General features: G+C 39.3%; 1 protein-coding gene across 2 annotated transcripts; it reads left to right on the forward strand.

Moving 5' to 3' along the window:
- The first annotated feature begins 643 nt into the window (after nucleotides 1-643).
- micall2a (mical-like 2a) lies at nucleotides 644-16,657 on the forward strand. Of its 2 annotated transcripts, none has more exons than XM_033971657.2 (17): nucleotides 644-845; nucleotides 1,434-1,482; nucleotides 4,920-5,061; nucleotides 5,578-5,741; nucleotides 5,813-5,943; nucleotides 6,896-7,438; nucleotides 7,958-8,142; nucleotides 10,226-10,283; nucleotides 10,891-11,069; nucleotides 11,957-12,058; nucleotides 12,243-12,307; nucleotides 13,205-13,328; nucleotides 15,252-15,354; nucleotides 15,518-15,591; nucleotides 16,250-16,364; nucleotides 16,435-16,481; nucleotides 16,578-16,657. In XM_033971657.2, the coding sequence occupies exons 1-17, from the start codon at nucleotides 703-705 to the stop codon at nucleotides 16,655-16,657; spliced, it is 2,304 nt and encodes a 767-aa protein (XP_033827548.1). In that variant the 5' UTR covers nucleotides 644-702. The 2 variants fall into 2 exon arrangements, with proteins under 2 accessions (XP_033827548.1, XP_055079627.1); XM_055223652.1 differs by having other exon boundaries at nucleotides 13,211-13,328.
- Nucleotides 16,658-17,343: the final 686 nt, after the last annotated feature.

Here is a 17,343-nt window from a genome sequence, read left to right on the forward strand (position 1 = left end):
TGCCCAACTTTTGTAATCAGGGCTCAATCTGATGCTTGTCTCTATGAAGGTGTATTTGCTTTCCATCAAATTTTCCATAGTAGCCTATAACAAAACATTTATCTTCTATTTATTGAATTGTTAAAAAAAAACAAAAAAAAAACAAAAACAAAAGTAACCTAGTGGGCTCACATCCCCACAGATCTGACCTGTAACTTGACCTGGTGATGTCACTTGCTTGAACCCATGGAGATAGATAGATTTATGGAATATCGAGCAAATATCCAGACAAAGCAATAATAGACTATCTCACCTGAAGCATGTGCTGACCCTCCACCTGAAAAGTTCCACAGTGCGCCTTTAATCCCCTTTTATCCCCGAATAAACTTTAACGTACCAGCATATATAATAAATGGCACTCACTATTCATTCCGCAGTATCTTCTCCATCGTTGAGTGCGTGACTTAATTAGAGTAAATATGAGCGGGGGAAACTCACACCAGCGCGCGGCTCCTGCGTCCACAGCGCGCGGGCAGTCACGCACGTGCCAGGCGGAAGCAGGACGCAGCTGCACCGGCGCAGTTCACGGTCAGCCCCCCGCAGTCTGCCCGCGCTCGTGTTGTCTTCCTTACACCTCCTTGCCAGTCGTTTACGGGACTTTTCGGTGCTTGTTGCTCCTCTTTGCCAACAGTGTGTCTCGCGCGCACGGGGGTTTGCTGGACAATGGCCGCCATCAAAGCCTTGGAGCAGTGGTGCAAAACTCAGTGTGATGGATACAGGGATGTGGCTATTACGAATATGACCACGTCTTTTAGGAACGGCATGGCTTTCTGCGCGCTCATACACAAGTACAGGCCGGATTTGATGTAAGTAATTCACCAAAATACAGCTGCGTAAAGTAAACCAGGTCAGATCTCCATTTCGCCACTTGTTGAACTTGAAGTATTTTTAGTGGTCCCTTAATTATGATGTAATGAGAGAGAATTAAGAAAATATGTGTAACTGTATTTATTTTTCCATGGTTTCAGCTCATTAATCACTTTACCTGGGCGCTATGGAACTTTTTTGGTTCAGGATCCACCTTCATGTTAGTGCTTTGCTGAGAATATCCCACACTATGGCTTTAAACTTATTATTAAACGCCAGTGACATGAGCCAGGCCAAGTTACTGCTCAGATCTGTGCGCAGGCAAGCTGATATATCACTCATATAACTGTATAAATGCAAGTGAGATAAGTGTAATGAACATAACAGTAATATCTATAGAGACAGTTAGAGAAAAGTTGCATAGTGTATCTTTTTATTCATTAATAGTCTTTGTAGGTTGTCAGATAATACTGGGTGACACAGTTAAACATAACGCTATACATGAAGATGAAATAGTGATTCTATAAGCTTTCTTTCCCGTTGTGCTCTTGTCAGTAATAAAAATCATCACTTTGTTCTATTCGCAGAGATTTTGAGTCACTGAAGAAGGAGGATGTGTTTGAGAACAACAGACTGGTGAGATGTCAAACTTGTAAAATTAACAAATGTCTTAATTTAAGATCCAAAATCTAGCGTGTAAATCTAGCATCGTTATTGTAAGCCCAAAATACTTGGTATACGGTGGCATTTGTACAGTAGGTTCAATATTTAGCTCAGAATATGAAGGTATCTGGCAACAAAACGTTTCACAAAGGTTTTACTGAATACATTGTGTAAATTCAACTCAGTTTAAAATGACAGACTGTCTGCCATCTGAATTAAAATACACACAAAATATTAGTTGTTTACTTACACTGCCATATGGGACTAAAAAATAGATTTTTTCCAGATGACATCGCTGTTTAAGTTATGTTTTCCTGCCTTGCCATCTATGTGACCTCATTTATGTTGTTAACCCTTGCATGACCTATACTTCCCAATCTGGACATTTATATTATTTTCCCTATTTCCGCAGCTTCCTGACAGTACGTACACAACAGTATATACACAACTCCCCTGTTATTTTAGACAATTCAGAGTGTATAAACAGCTACCGTCCTCACTGCGTCTCATGGCTATTTATTTTGAATGAGGCCTGTTGTCACTGGTCACTCTATACTGACATTGTACTGGAAGGCACTCTATTGTAAACTACTCCAAGTACAAAACGAACTTTAAACCCGGCTTGTGGTCAGTGGGTGCGATCTTGATTCAGGTTCAGGTTTGGTCAAATGCTGAAGAAGCTCCCAGTATAGAAACGTGACACTTGGGTAACTTATCCTCCTGTATATTTTATGAATCGTGTCAAATGTACTGCTTATGTCACTGTAACCCAAATTAGAACTGGTCTTAAGCAAAACCGGATTTTCTTTTGGAGCTGGCATTTCAGCAGCTGTACATTTAATGAGCGTGAGGGCTGAGAGAGAACAATACACCGGTATCCTGCCTCGCTCCCTTACTGTCTTCCTCTCTCTACTTCTCTCCTCTCCCTCATTTCTTCTATCTCTTCCTCTCTCACCCTCTTCTGTCTCGCTCCCTCTCTCTTTCTCACGCTCTCTTTTTCTCTTGTGCTGTCTCTCTGTCTCTTCTCTCTCCTTCCTTCCCTCATCCCCTCTCTCTCCCTCTCTGTCCCCCCACCTCCCCCTCTCTCTCTGCCTGTTTATCTCTCTCCCTCATTTCTTCTGTCTCTTCCGCTCTCTGCCTCTATGTCTCTCACCCCCCCCCCCTCTCTTGCTCCCTTTCTCTTTCCCTGGCTCTCTATCTCTTCTCTCTCCCTCCCTCATCTCCTCTATCTCTTTATCACTCTCTCACTCTCTGTGCCCCACCATCTCTTTCTCTCTTTCCTCTCCCTCATTTCTTCTATATTTTCCTCTCTCTCTTTCTCAATCTCTGTCTTCTCTCTCCCTTCATCTCTCTCTCCTTTCCCTAATTTCTTCTATCTCTTCTCATTTCTACTTCTCACCTTCCTCTCATTCCCTCTCTCTTTCTGTCTGTCTCTTCTCTCTCCCTACAACATCCCTTCGATCTCTTCCTCTCTCTTACACTCTCCTTCATCTACCCCGTCTCTCTGTTTTTCTCTCTCTCTCTCTTGCTCTCACTCTCTCTCAATCTCTGTTGTGTGTGCTTGCTCTCACACTTTTGCCCTCATGGGTCTCTTTCCCTCTCTCCCTCTCTTCCCCTCTCTGTCCCTCACTCTTATCCTCTCTCTCTCTTGTGCTCCCTCACACTTGCCTTCATTGGCCTCTTCTTCTCTCTCTCTTCCTCTCTCACACTTGCCCTCATTGGCCTCTTCCACTCTCTCCCTCTCTCTCCTTCACGTTTGCCCTCTTTGGCCTCTCTCTCTCCCCCCTCTTTCTCTCTCTCCCTTCCTTTCTCCTCCCCCTCACTCTTGCCCTCATTGGTCTCTCCCCCCTCTCTCTTTCCTTCCGTGTCTCTCTCTCTTCCTCTCTCCTCCCCCTCACCCTTGCCCTCATTGGTCTCTTCCCCCCCTCTCTCATTCTCTTTCCTCCTCTTCACTCTTGCCCTCTCTCACTTTCTTTCTCTCTTGCTCTTTCTCTCTCTCCCTCACTGTTGTCTTCATAGGTCTCTCCCCCTCTCTCTCTTTCCCTCCGTGTCTCTCTCTCTTCCTCTCTCCTGCCCCTCACTCTTGCCCTCATAGGTCTCTCCTCTCTCTCTTTCCTTCCGTGTCTCTCTCTCTTCCTCTCTCCTGCCCCTCACACTTGCCCTCATTGGTCTCTCCCCCCTCTCTCTTTCCTTCCGTGTCTCTCTCTCTTCCTCTCTCCTGCCCTTCATTCTTGCCGTCATTGGCCCCCCCCCCCTCTTTCCCTCCCCGTCTCTCTCTCTCTCTCTTCCTCTCTCCTCCCCTTCACCCTTGCCCTCATTGGTCTCTCCCCCCTCTCTTTCTCTTTCCTCCTCTTCACTCTTGCCCTCTCTCTCTTTCTCTCCCTCCTTTTACTCTTGCCCTCATTGCCCCCCCTTTCTCTTTCTCTTTCCTCCCCTTCACTCTTGCCCTCTCTCTTTTTCTTTCTCTCTCGCTCTTTCTCTCTCTCCCTCACTCTTGTCTTCATAGGTCTCTCCCCCTCTCTCTCTTTCTCTCCCTGGCTCTCTCTTTCTTCCTCTCTCCTGCCCCTCACACTTGCCCTCATAGGTCTCTCCCCTCTCTCTCTTTCCCTCCCCGTGTCTCTCTCTCTTCCTCTCTCCTGCCCCTCACACTTGCCCTCATAGGTCTCTCCCCTCTCTCTCTTTCCCTCTGTGTCTCTCTCTCTTCCTCTCTCCTGCCCCTCACACTTGCCCTCATAGGTCTCTCCCCTCTCTATCTTTCCCTCCCCGTGTCTCTCTCTCTCTTCCTCTCTCCTCCTCCTCACTCTTGCCCTCGTTGGTCGACAGGAAGTTTTCCATTCAGTGCCGTGGCCTTTCAGACCCTCCAGAGTCACTCACAGAGACTCTATTTAAAGCACTTTGTATTGTGTAGCTGCTTTAACACGTGTAATTTACTGCCCCCTTTGACCATTATGTACTAAAGCTAAAAGTATCACTGTATTATAACTACACTGTCAATAAATACTTTTGCAAAACTGTTAATTTTCCTAATTGAATATTTTAATTTTGCTAATTTGAACAAAAAGAACCTCAGTGCTTTCTCTCACTAAGCACTGGACTCTTTGTAACCACATATCATGCTTCAAAATTTGTTATCATGACAGAGCCTACACCATAAAATAAATCATATATACAGTGTACGGCCTACACGCACACACAACTTTGCCACCAATCATATTTCATTATAATTTATAAGACAGTACTCTACTTTAGTTTGTTCCACACATTACTCTACATATTTACTTACTTAAGATGTTGATCCTCTAAAACATTTTCTTAACCACTTTGTCTGCATGTTGTGTTCCTTGTGTTGCCAGGCTGTGTAATGCAAAAATAACAAAAGCGTAATATATTTTTTTTCTATTTTCCAAAAGGCTTTCCAAATAGCTGAGGAGAAGTTGGGCATCCCGGCGCTGTTGGATGCAGAGGACATGGTGGCTCTGAGGGTCCCAGACAGGCTCAGCATCCTGACCTATGTCTCCCAGTATTACAACTACTTCAGGGGCCAACCTCCTAGTGAGTTTATATTCTTTAGTTTAATGTACTTAAATAGAATAAAGAATACTACCAGGGTCCAGGCTGTACCCCGCCTAAGGCCCTAAGTAAATGGGTCTCTATCTATGACTCATAATCAGAATAAGTATGTAAATGAAATATTCAACCATTATATATAAATATCTCATTATTGTGTAAGGGTTGATATAAAAAGTGATCTGTTTTTATTATGTAGTATTTATTATTATTATTATTATTATTATTATTATTATTATTATTATTATTATTATTATTATTATTATTATTATTATTATTATTATTTATTTATTTATTTATTTATTTATTTATTTATTTTTAAGTTGAAAGATAAATGGCATTGTTTGAGGGGTCAGATCCATTGACCCACTGCGATTCCAACTTCCACAGATGAATGCTGTTGTTGTGTCTTTGGGCAACACACTTAACCCACCTTGTCCCCAGTGTCTGTGCGCTCATTTTACCATTTATTTAGTATTTGAAGACATTTGTTCTCTGCAGGTGGAGGTGTAAAAAGGCCAGCAGAGGGCTCCAAGGAAGAGCCGTCCAAAAGAAATCTGCCTGTTGTTGCCAAAAACTTTGTGTCAAAAAAAGCCATTGAGAATCGGACACCTCCCAAACATCCAGGTCAAAGTTCACCCAAGACGCCCAGTGATGGTGCTCAGGTAAAATGAGGACAGGGGCTGTGGATTATTAATTACACACTGTATATTAATCACATGGTTTTCATTCACAGAAGGCAGTTCTGACAGAAAATGCCAACAAAACTGGGACTCTGAACAGTAAATGTGCCGCCTGCAAAAACCACGTCCATCTGGTCCAGAGGCACTTTGTGGAGGGCAAACTCTACCACAGGAGCTGCTTCAAGTACGATGTTATTAGCCTGTGTTTATTTCAGCAAATCTAAAAGCTTTTTTCACACTTCAGCCAACACGAATGACTCCCTTTTAACCAAACAATGTATACTTTTTTTAATGGCATAAATGTAACTTAAACAGAATCAAGACACATTGTATATTTAAATGACTCTTCCAAATACAAGTCTATATACAAGAATACAATACATTTTAATTACATAAGGACTGAAATTAAGTCATTGCTTAGTCTTTCCCAGAACCCCACATACCAAAGTCATATAAAAAAAATAATCACCTATTGTGAAATATGTAAATCTGAAATACTGTTGGATTTCATACTCTCTAGGGTTTTAGTAATTTTAGAGTGCAGCAGACTATTCTGCAAAATCCACTGATGTTATAGTTGTTTCCCCTTCTCATTTACTCTCTCTTGAGTTGTATCTGGAGTGATTCGTGCGTGTTTGAGCAATCTTTAATCGCTTATTTTCAAAACGCCATTTTGCTAATCAACACCAGTATACACCTACTGCTCTGTACTTACTTCATTCTACAATTTAATTTTCTCAGTCGTTGATATGCGTAGGATTCGGAAGCGTTGCATAGTCGTTTTGGTACAAATGAAAAGAAATCTGCTACGTGTGTGATGTGCAGTTATCCATAGAGGGCGCCGGCAGCGTCACGGGTCTTTGTTGGGATGACGTTTACGGCGACGGCGACTCTCATTGGACACAGCAGTTTTCAGCAGATTTGTTTCTTTTATTAAGTCGTTTAGATTAATATTGCGATTTAAAATGTACAAATTATAACATAATGATCCATGAGTGATATAGATTTTAACTTTATAGCAGACACCATCTCAATAGGTCTTCTTTAAAACACTTTGAAATACGGAAATATGATGTATTGGTGGATTTTATGTTAGACAAATATTTTACTAATCTTAACTAATCTTACTAATCTAGATGCAGTGAATGCTCCAGCGTGCTCCACACAGGAGGCTACAGACCAGGGAAGGAGCCTGACTCTTTTATTTGTAAGTCCCATCAGAGCATTCAGCCTTCAGGTAAATCTGGGACCAAAACTGGAGCTGGATCTTCAGCTGTTCGCCAAAAACCACCCACCCCTCCACGCCCCTCATCTGTGCTCTGCTCTCCGGTCAACTCTGCCCCGAAATCTGTCAGTCCTATTACCCCTGCCTCCAGTGCCTCCTCTCCCTCCTCTCCCTCCTCTCACTCCTCTCCCTCCTCTCCCCCGTCAACATCATGGACCACCTCAGCTCAAAGGACCCAAGCAGCAAGGCAGAAGTTTTTCCAAAATCCTGCAGATTCTTCACCAAGCAACAGTAAACCAACAGGACCGTCCAGTTTTCCAGAAAGAGTAAAGGTCCCACTCAAATCTGAAGCAGACCAGAGCAAAGTTAAACCAGCGGTGGTGAGGCGACTCGCTGAGCAAAACTGTAACAATAACAACAAAAGACCATTCACCATAAGATCAGCAGATAGAAGGTAAGACATTTCACTTTCCAGACTACAGTGTTAAGTCCTATTATATTTCCTCTCACAAATTGTATTGTAATGTACATATGGATTTGGTGAAAGTCTGTGGAGCCATTTCTGATCTAGCAGGAGCCAAGACTTGCAGCTTCATAGTGTTGCACCTGTCATACATCTAAATTGTATTAATCTTGTTTTATAATATTTTTTATTATGGTTTTTTATTACCTGTTAATAACTTGACTTTGACCTAGGAATATTTTCACATTTCATAAAGAATAAGATTTAAGATTTTGTAGGAGGAGTGTAAGAATTCATATGTATTACAGTCCAGTAAGATTACAATTTTATATTATTTATGTTAGTATTCTTTGAGCATATGTCCTCTCTGAAATGCTAATTGTCCTGGATGTGTTAAAATAGGTCCTCCGAACATAAATCGCAAATACAATTACAATGCTTATTAGAAAAATCGCATTTAGATATATAGATATATATATTTATGGATTATGAGATAACCTTTATTCTCAGATTTGGAGATGAGCCAAATCCCAGCGAAGACTTCAGTTTGAGACCGGACCTCTGCCTCCAAGACCCATCAGGACCCAGGAAGGCCTCGCTGTGCACCGCTCCCACAAACTACGAGCCATCACCAAACCCAGAGACCCTTCACCATAACAACACCAGCTCTACCAGTGTACACAGCAACGCCAAACGTGAGAGCAACTCAACTCACTCCTGTTTGATTTGCGATTTGAACAAGAGCCAAAATCCACCAGTCCCTCTCTTTGTCTTTCTCATTCCTAGACGACAAAGCTCTTTTGTTGTCCGTGGCCCATTTACACAGTTGGTGAATCTAGCATGACGTTTTTGACATTTCCATTCCAGCCCCAGAGTCCCTAATAAACTTTGGGAGTGGGACTGTCATTCTCCCTGGACAGGTGCAAAATGAATCTGTAATTTTCCTGACACTTTGCAAATAGTATAATTGGGAAAGCGACTTTTTAAATAGAATTTCTTCAATTAGAAAGGCCCATGTGGGGAAAGCTGGTCAGGCGTGCGTATTGTTTGTTGAGCTTGGGTTGTTATTGGATGATTACAGAAACTTTCATAAAATTACCAAAGTACCAAACAAAAGAAAGAGCCAGTCTAGAATAAATAGGAAAAATTAGGAATCTGGGGCAGGAGGTCATAAGACATAAACAGTTTGTTCCCAGTGAAAGCAGTGGGAAAAAGCAATACTGTAGTTGCACTTGTATAACACATACAATACACATACTTGTGTACCACCAGTCTATCCAAAATACGACTGAAATCACAAGTTCAAGTTCTTTATGGTCCCACCAGGGGAAATTAGTTCTGCAGCACTGAACATATGAAAACAATGCATATACAGAAGAGGAGGGGGAAAAGGAGGTAAAAACGAACTTATACAAATACAACAATCAGGTACTATTTTAATGGATTTTTCAGATCAACATTTAGTTTGTTTTCATACCTAACAGTTTCGACTGCTCACTAGCGCTCTTCCTCAGAGTGGTCACATGATGTTGCAGTGACGTGTTTGGTCAGCTGATTTAAACAGGTTTAGGCGCTGTCTTCCTACTGGCGGAGGCAGCACCATAGCTGACTGGACACATCATGTGACCACTTTGAGGAAAACCGCTAGTGAGCAGTCGAAACTGTCAGGTATGAAAACAAAATAAACCATGGTCCGAAAAAAGAAGCTGTTAAAATTAATTAACGCAAGAACAACCTTTGTTTGTTCAACCTTATTGAACAAACAGTCAGGTATTGCTGGGTTTCACAGCATTGTATAGACCAATCATATTTAGTACAGATGGGGACATAATTATTAATATTGTTCAAATGCAGGTTTCAGTTGTAATACAGCGAGATCTTGGGTCTAATTACTAATAGAAATGATCAAACTCAACATTTGTGCATTAACCTTTTGGATATATCATGGCAAAGGATAATGTAATCAGTAAGAAAAACTGGCTCTTGACTCCTCCATCTGGGAGTATCACATCATCACATTATAGAAAACCAACTATAGTGCAAATATGCAATATAAGTGTGATAGTGTGCTCAAAGTGTGAAACAGCTGTCGATCACAGCAATACAGATCCAATTGTGTTGCATGATAAAGGCTTAAAGGACAAAGTTAACAGGAAAACTGGATATGTTGCTATAAATGTCTTCTCTTTCCATATGATCAGTTATCAGTTTGGCTAAATAAACAAAAAGGGAGCTGACATATATATTTTTTTATTATTTTTAACAAACGTTTGGGGTCTTTGTGTTGTTTTTACCTTCTGGGACCACCACATCCAATACTCTGCCTCATACACACTAATAGAAATTGTGATATAAACGAATTAGGTCGTCATATTGAAAATGTATGATGTCCCAAGCCTATTTCGACTCTATTTACAAACGGCTTAAACTCTCCATAGAACATTTACATTTCTATCACTTACACATAAATAGAATTGGCAGGTATCAGCCTTAATTACTTTTCACAGTATTTTGACATTAAAACACATGTGTGAGTTGTTTGCAGCTGTGAGGCGAGAATGAGCTCCTTTAGCGCGTTGTTGTGACAGACTGGATAATGAACAGTCTCCACTAAACAAACAACAGGTAACTGTGACATAAAGAGCCAGGGGACAGAGCTGTTTATGATCGTACTGGAGCTGATGCTTAAAGGCACAAGCGCACACAGCGTGACAGATGTGGATGTGTTCATTAGTCAAGTTATTGTAATATTAAACTTTCCTTTTCTTGTGTGTGCAGGTGCATCTGGTGAGGGGCAAGTACAGATCAAACCTGTGACATCTGATCCAGGAATAAAGTAAGTTTTCTTTTCTATTTCTGATCATAGACTGTATAAAAAAGTAGACTAAGGGAGTGTGACGTCACCCATAGAGTCCAGTTTTAGTCAAATGAAGCTCATTGTGGCTAGAACGGATGTAGGAGCGAATTTGGAGCAGAGTATCATATTTAGAATTCTGACCGCCAGTATCATAGCAACCAATGAGCCAATCAGGAGCGAGGCTGTTGAAAGTAACGCCCCTTCCTGCCCGCACCGCTGGTTTAGCTTCATATCTTGATTTATGGACACAATAGCGAGATAAAAACACCAGGATCATGTAGAGTGGGTCAATATGAACATTTTAAGACCAAAATGACGAGCCTCACAGCAGCAGTTACAGAGAGACGGGCGACAGTTTTTCAATAGAAAGTAAATTGGAGCCTATTTGGAGCGTCTAGCAAGTTAGCAATGTCCATTTATATATACAGTCGATGTACAGTATGTAACTTTCTGGAGCTGGAACATTTCAATTCAGCATTTCCATAGAAACAAGCAGGGGCAGGCACTCCTCCATGCAAAAGAAGAGTCAGTTTTGTTCATCTAATAAAACAGTTACGTAATTTTGGTGAATTTTTTTTTTGTGCAGAGGTGCTACATCTTTTCCTGAACAACTTGGTCTTCCCTCTGCTGCTCCTGTCAGCACCCCAGCGAGCCCCCCAAAGCCCCCCTCTGCCCCTGCACCTGTCCTGCCGCCTGTAACTATTCCTCTGTTCATCCCTGCACCTGTCTCTCCACGCAGACATCAACCTGCATCCTCAAACCAGAGTGAGTCCTCCAATTAGATATGTTAAGGATAGTGTAATGTTCTGTAACTATATTTTAATGTATTGTTTCTCCAAATTACAGTGATACTTATTATCTGTTCAACATAAACACACTAACAGATTTAGTAATAGTAAAATGTGTACTAGGTGGACATTTTTAATCCCTGGTTCAGAAAAAAGTAAGTGAAGGCAGTTTGCACCTAAGTATATGAGATACTTGAGCCTTTTTACAAATCCAGTGTTGGGATTATAGCCAGATCTATTCATTTGTGTTAAAACGTTGAGCCCATAATATTGTGCTAGTTAATCTGTCATATACAAACATCATTGAATTCACACATAGTGGTTTGGTGCTTTACAGAATAAGAAAGACATTAAAATCACAATACAACAAATCAAAACATAAATAATCATCATAAAATTAAAGTTAAAAGAGAAGAGTGCAGAATAAAAACCTTTCAGTCGTATGCACAGCTAAACAGAACCGTTTTGAGCCTGGATTTAAACATTGTCAAAGTAGAGGCCTGTCTCACATCTTCAGGAAGACTGTTCCAGGTTTTAGCTTCATAAAACTGAAACTCTGATTCCCCATGTTTAGTCCTGACTCTGGGACCAGCAGGAGATAGTTCATATGGCACTAACATGATCAGCCTCTTACTGTCGTAGCACAAAATTGTATGTCCCATGAGGCTTGAATAAAATGTCCGAGACACACTGATTGCAAAAATAAAAGTACTTCATCATTACAAAAGTCTTAGTTAAAAATAAACATAAACTGAAAACTCTGATCCATTAATATAAGGGAAATAACTGTGATATTTTTGGTATTTTGCCCAGACCTGCTCATATCCACTGCCTGAATACTGTATATTGCTGTTCCTATTTTAGGTGTAAAACTGGGGAACCACCCGGCTGTGAAATCCCCACCCAGGCGCCCAGCTGTGGAATCTATTAGCTCTGCAGCTCAAACCAATCATGGAAATCCTTCAGGTCCTCCTTCTAGATTTATAATTTAAATGTCATCATCAAAGCCACACACACACACATTTTGTTGATGTAGCTTGAGCGCTCATTTGCAGTGTTGGAATAAATCAGTTGAAATCATATTTGACAATGATTTTTTGGAAAAGCTAGAGTGAAAGGTCTGTCTAATCCTGTTGTATCTACCTCTTAGGTGCTAAAAAGGGAAAGTATTTGTCAGATACCAACGCCCCCGAGACCGAAACGAGGTCACCGTCTGTAAGTTCTCACCATTAAGACTCTTATGAGATTAATTAGCAGCTTGATAAATACATGTTCATTACAGTGATGGCCTTCTTTACCTTTAAGGCCAGACTCTATAGGAAGTTGAGCTCTATTAATACATTAATTAATACACATGAAAACGCTCTAAAAGTACTTTCATCTATAGCAAACTGCTTTGTTAAGCCTGTACAGAAAAGACAGAAAAATGTGCAATTTCACAGTTTTACGTAAAGATATTTTTCATTATTAAATATATATATATTGTTTAAGAAATTAACTTGGAAAATGCACAAAAATTACCGTAAATTAATTCAGAAATTAATTTGAACTCAACATATTATTGAATTTGAAAAGATTGCTTAATAGATTTATTATGCAATTAAGTCTGTGGATAATGTGCTGTGGATTTTATTCAAAAAATCTTTTATATGGACAGTTTTATGATTACATTTTTCTAAGCGCAAAATAAGATACAATTCCATAAAAAGTATACTAATATTAATCAAACTGTGTTTATTTCACGATACAAATATTGAAACATAATATTTCCCATACATACTGTAGTGTTCTGGTGTATCGAAACACGGTGAATTTCTTCTAGTTGTTTATTTTCTGAACTTAAGAGCTACTGTAGATCATAATCCATGTCAAAACAAGAGCAATCTTTTTATGTTGTGTTTATGTACTTTGAATTACTTACTTAGCCTATATTTATGCCATACATACCTATCATAACCTACTGATCTGGGAATGGGACAGTGAACCTATGTTAGTTGAGAAGTTTTGTATTATCCTGTGTTTTATCTATAAGAAATATTTATGCCTTTCACTTTATATTGTCTTGTCCAAAGTGTCATCTGAAATCTCATGGTGTTTCTTTGTTGTTACCAGGTGAACACTTGCGCCATCCGACTGCAGCAGATTGAAACAGAGCTGAAGGACATTGAGACAAACCTGTCCCAGCTGGAGCGGGACGGGGTGGAGCTGGAGAAGAGGCTGAGACGCTGTGAGGAAGGTAAGCCACTGTTTAACTGAAAATCAAATCTAGAGACAGAAATCGAATCGCGTTACTCCCTCGGATCTCTGTGTTTCTGCTGTTTCAATATTCTAAACTGGAAGTCTCAAATTTGGTTCAGTTTCCTCAGAATACTGAAGTCATGTTTTGTTGTTTGATGTGAAATGGGACACAGGGCAGAAGCGATAGGTAATAGGAGTTTTTGGAAAGTAGTAGTAAGTACATGGAAAGTAGCATAGTGTATTGGCAGAAACAGGTTAACTATAAAGAGCTTATTACTGGGTTTCTATAAGCACATAAATAAGCAGATACATTTGCATATTACTTGGACGATCAGTAACTTAAATGATTAGGTTAAACTTTTTCATGATATTTAATAAGTACCGATATATAAATAGAAAAAAGAAAAAAAAAATGGGTCACGTACGTCATATAAATATCACTAAAAAGAACACACATATGTACAGAAATATGTGCCCCAATACATTCAGAACAACATTATCGTTTATTTTTATTGCTTTTAAGTAGCTATGTCTACTTAAGAAACAAAGCTGAGCCATTCACGAGATTTCTTTGATCCATTTTAAAATACTGTGTTCATTGGAGGCTTAAATCAAAACTAACTCAAACAACCCACATTTTAACCTGTATTTTCCCAAACACTATAGTTCAAACTGTGACATTTTCTATAATTACTACTTCGTCGTGGCCCAGCTGTGTTTAAATCACTGTCTCATGTGTCGGTACAAAGCATGCAGATATAATATAACATGTATTCCCACCACACAGGACATCATCTGCCTCACTGCTGGAGACAGGAGTTGAAGAATTGTTTTTTGGTTGGTTTGTTTTGGTTGTATTGGCAGCAGGTGGACTCTTTTGTGTGTGTGTGTGTGTGTCTGCATAGCCCTAAAACATGGAGTGATTGATGAGTTGTAATTGGGAGGTCACTAATTGGCATTGGCAATCAATCCTCCTACTCAGACCTTTACCCTGCACACGTCAAGGAAAGTGACACTGTCGTCATGGGACCAAATTATAGTAAAGTGTATGTGTTTATTTAAAGGGCCCATATCATGCTATATTCTGATCTATGTTATAATGTTGTTTCCTCATCAAAAACATATCCAGAGTTGTGTTTTGTTTCATTCGCACACATTTAACACACAAATGCTACATATTTAGGTTAAGTTCTTCTCTCAAACCATAAACACTCTGTTCCACCTTGTGTTGTCATGTGGTAATACAGGAAGTGCTCCACTGTGAAGCGCTTTAGAGATATAGACAGACTAATAAGAGAATTTCTCAAACATGTGTGAATGAAACAAAACACAACTCTGGGTATGTTTTCGAGGAGATAACAACATTATAATGGCTTCAAGCTCACAAGAGTCAATTTTGTGTAGTATAGGACCTTTAATAATGTCTAAACTACACAATAAATATACTCATAAGAATACATTTTATATCAATATTAATAACTGGTTCTGTTAGGTATTAATAAGAACTTCAGTTGATACCGATATCCGATATTTGTTTTGCTGTTGTTGCCAATAACCGATGTAGTTGTATTTTAATAGCTTCTTTGTTCAGATAAAAATAAATGAACGGAAGACGAGATGAACCTCATTGGACTTCATATCAATATCATTATTTTAACATCTTTCGCAAGGCCCAGACAATTGTTCACAAATAAATGTTTAACTTTCACAAACATTATTCCAAAATGTATTTCGTTTTGTTACATGAAGTGTCAGTACTGATACCAGTGTGTGTGTTTACTATTGCAGTACTGATTTAATATTGTTTCTTTCTCTCATTGTCATATTGTCATAACTTGCACATTGTCCCACACCATGTCCATTATTTGCATCTTTTGACAGATACTCTCTTTATAAATCTGTGATGAATATTTTGTTTCAGAGGGAAGAGGGGACATCTTGATGGACCCTCTCATGGTCGACTGGTTCAACCTCATTCGAGAGAAGCAGATGTACATCAGAAAGGAGTCAGAGCTGGTTTATATGTAAGCCAAGATCCTGTTATTAATATCGATAGTATAGTATTATTTATGTATTTATTTACTCTATTTTTACTCTAGCTTTTATAATTTTGTTTCATAAAGATTGTCAGAGGCTTGTTGTGCATAGTAATGTTGTCATTTTATGTGTGACTGTGAAATGTCTCAGAGCGCGGACACTGGAGCTGGAGGAGCAGCAGCCAGGTGTGGAGGGAGAACTGCGCAGATTACTGGAAAAACCAGGTAAGGTATTAAGGTATTTTATAATCTAATTTATTCTAGAGCCTCAAATGATCTTGCGGTTGTCACGGTGTGGTACAGGTTACTGCGGTTACTTTTGATGGCTCTTAAGGCCGTGTTCACACTTGGTTTGGTCCTGGTTTGAGCCCAGTTTAGTCCTGATATAGACTTGGTTTGGTGCTGGTCTAGTCGAGGTTTAGGACCAATATTGATGTGATGTGTGTGTGTGTGTGTGTGTGTGTGTAAATCAGAACACATCCCAAGAGTTCATTTCATATTTTAATCCTATTCTAGTTTGAAAAGTGAACCGGATCTAAACCAGGACTAAGATATGGTTAAGTCCTGGTATTGTCACGGTTCAGTTCAAGTTTAGCTGTAAATTGCACCTTATTAAAATTGGGTTGGTTGTGAAGTGTATCTACTGTAGTCCTAGTTTAGTCTGGTTATGTGGATTAGTCCTGGTTCAGTCCTGTTTTATAACTAGTTTATCTTATTATTTTATTTTGAGTATTTGAGCAAAACATCAGAAAACAATCAGTAGTCGTACGTTACAATAGCGTCTGGATTTACTCCTAAACTAGACTTCGTGAATCCTAAAGTACTCCTTGTTTAGTCCTGGTTTAGATCCATGTTTAGTCCATGTTTTCTTTGATTTTGACAGACCATTTAAAGTCCTGTGAGGAGCAGGAGCGTGAACAGCAGCTGATGCAGAGACTGGTAGAGATCGTAGATGGACGCAACGCAATAGTGGACGGTTTGGATGAAGATCGACTCAGGTAAAAGTCCCATTATAAAAATCTATTTGAATAACAGCACCCAAATATGAACCATTGTTTTCTTAATCAGGGAATTCGAGGAAGACCGCCAGCTGAATGAAATGATGAAAAGCCTTGGTGAGTATTGTGCAAAATTAATTGGTTTCAGATTAGCATTTTCACTTTTTAATTTCAATTTTTAAGATATATGTTATTATTATTTCCACTGTGTAGGACTAAAGAAAGCCAAAACTAAACGGAAGTCTTCCATTTCCAAAATGTTCAGACGCAGAAGTAAAAGGCGAGTGGAATAACGGCTTAAAAGTATCACATATGAAGTATATTTACATTTACTGAGAGGTGAACTGTGGTAATGACATTTTGAATGATCCTTTTGAGCAGTCTATAAATGAATGAATTTAAAGTTTGTGTCTATATAGCTAAAGTATGTTTTGTTTGTAAATGTATTTTGAGAGACAGTGTGGTGGTTTCAATACAAGAAAATGTATGTTAAAATGTATTTTTATAAGGAAACTAAATAGAAATACCATTTGTTCAATTCAGAAACACATTTATTTTGGAAGGAAATATTGGTTAAAAATATCGCTATATATTTATTTTTATTGCGATGTATTTATTACTATTGGGCTACTTTTATTATCTCAAATTTTAATACAAAATATGACATAATCAATAATTATCTTGGTAATGTTGAAAATTGTAATTTAACAAAAAATCTAAATAAATATTTCATTTGCTATTTTGAATTAAACAAATGGAATACTACTTCACTATATTTTATTTGCTCAGTGACAGCAGTGTAACAAGCATCCTCATATTGTATTAGTGTGAGCTCAGGTCTGTAGAGTCTTGTGCATCTGCTCCTCTCTCTGTCTGTACTGTAGGTGGCAGCCTGGCTATGCTGTATCTCACTGCTCCCCACCAAACTTGAAAATCCAATTTGCCACAGTACAGACAGTTAATTTCTTTGCTAATTTTA

The sequence above is a fragment of the Periophthalmus magnuspinnatus genome, chromosome 8 (genome assembly GCF_009829125.3).
Source record: "Periophthalmus magnuspinnatus isolate fPerMag1 chromosome 8, fPerMag1.2.pri, whole genome shotgun sequence".
NCBI classification, from domain to species: Eukaryota; Metazoa; Chordata; class Actinopteri; order Gobiiformes; family Gobiidae; genus Periophthalmus; species Periophthalmus magnuspinnatus.

Bases quoted from the DNA above. Each gene is read 5' to 3' on its own strand.
- micall2a (XM_033971657.2), top strand. From the start codon at position 703: ATGGCCGCCATCAAAGCCTTGGAGCAGTGGTGCAAAACTCAGTGTGAT. The intron at 1,483-4,919 runs GTGAGATGTCAA...ATTTTCCAAAAG, and splicing joins TGTTTGAGAACAACAGACTG to GCTTTCCAAATAGCTGAGGA. The intron at 13,329-15,251 runs GTAAGCCACTGT...ATTTTGTTTCAG, and splicing joins GCTGAGACGCTGTGAGGAAG to AGGGAAGAGGGGACATCTTG.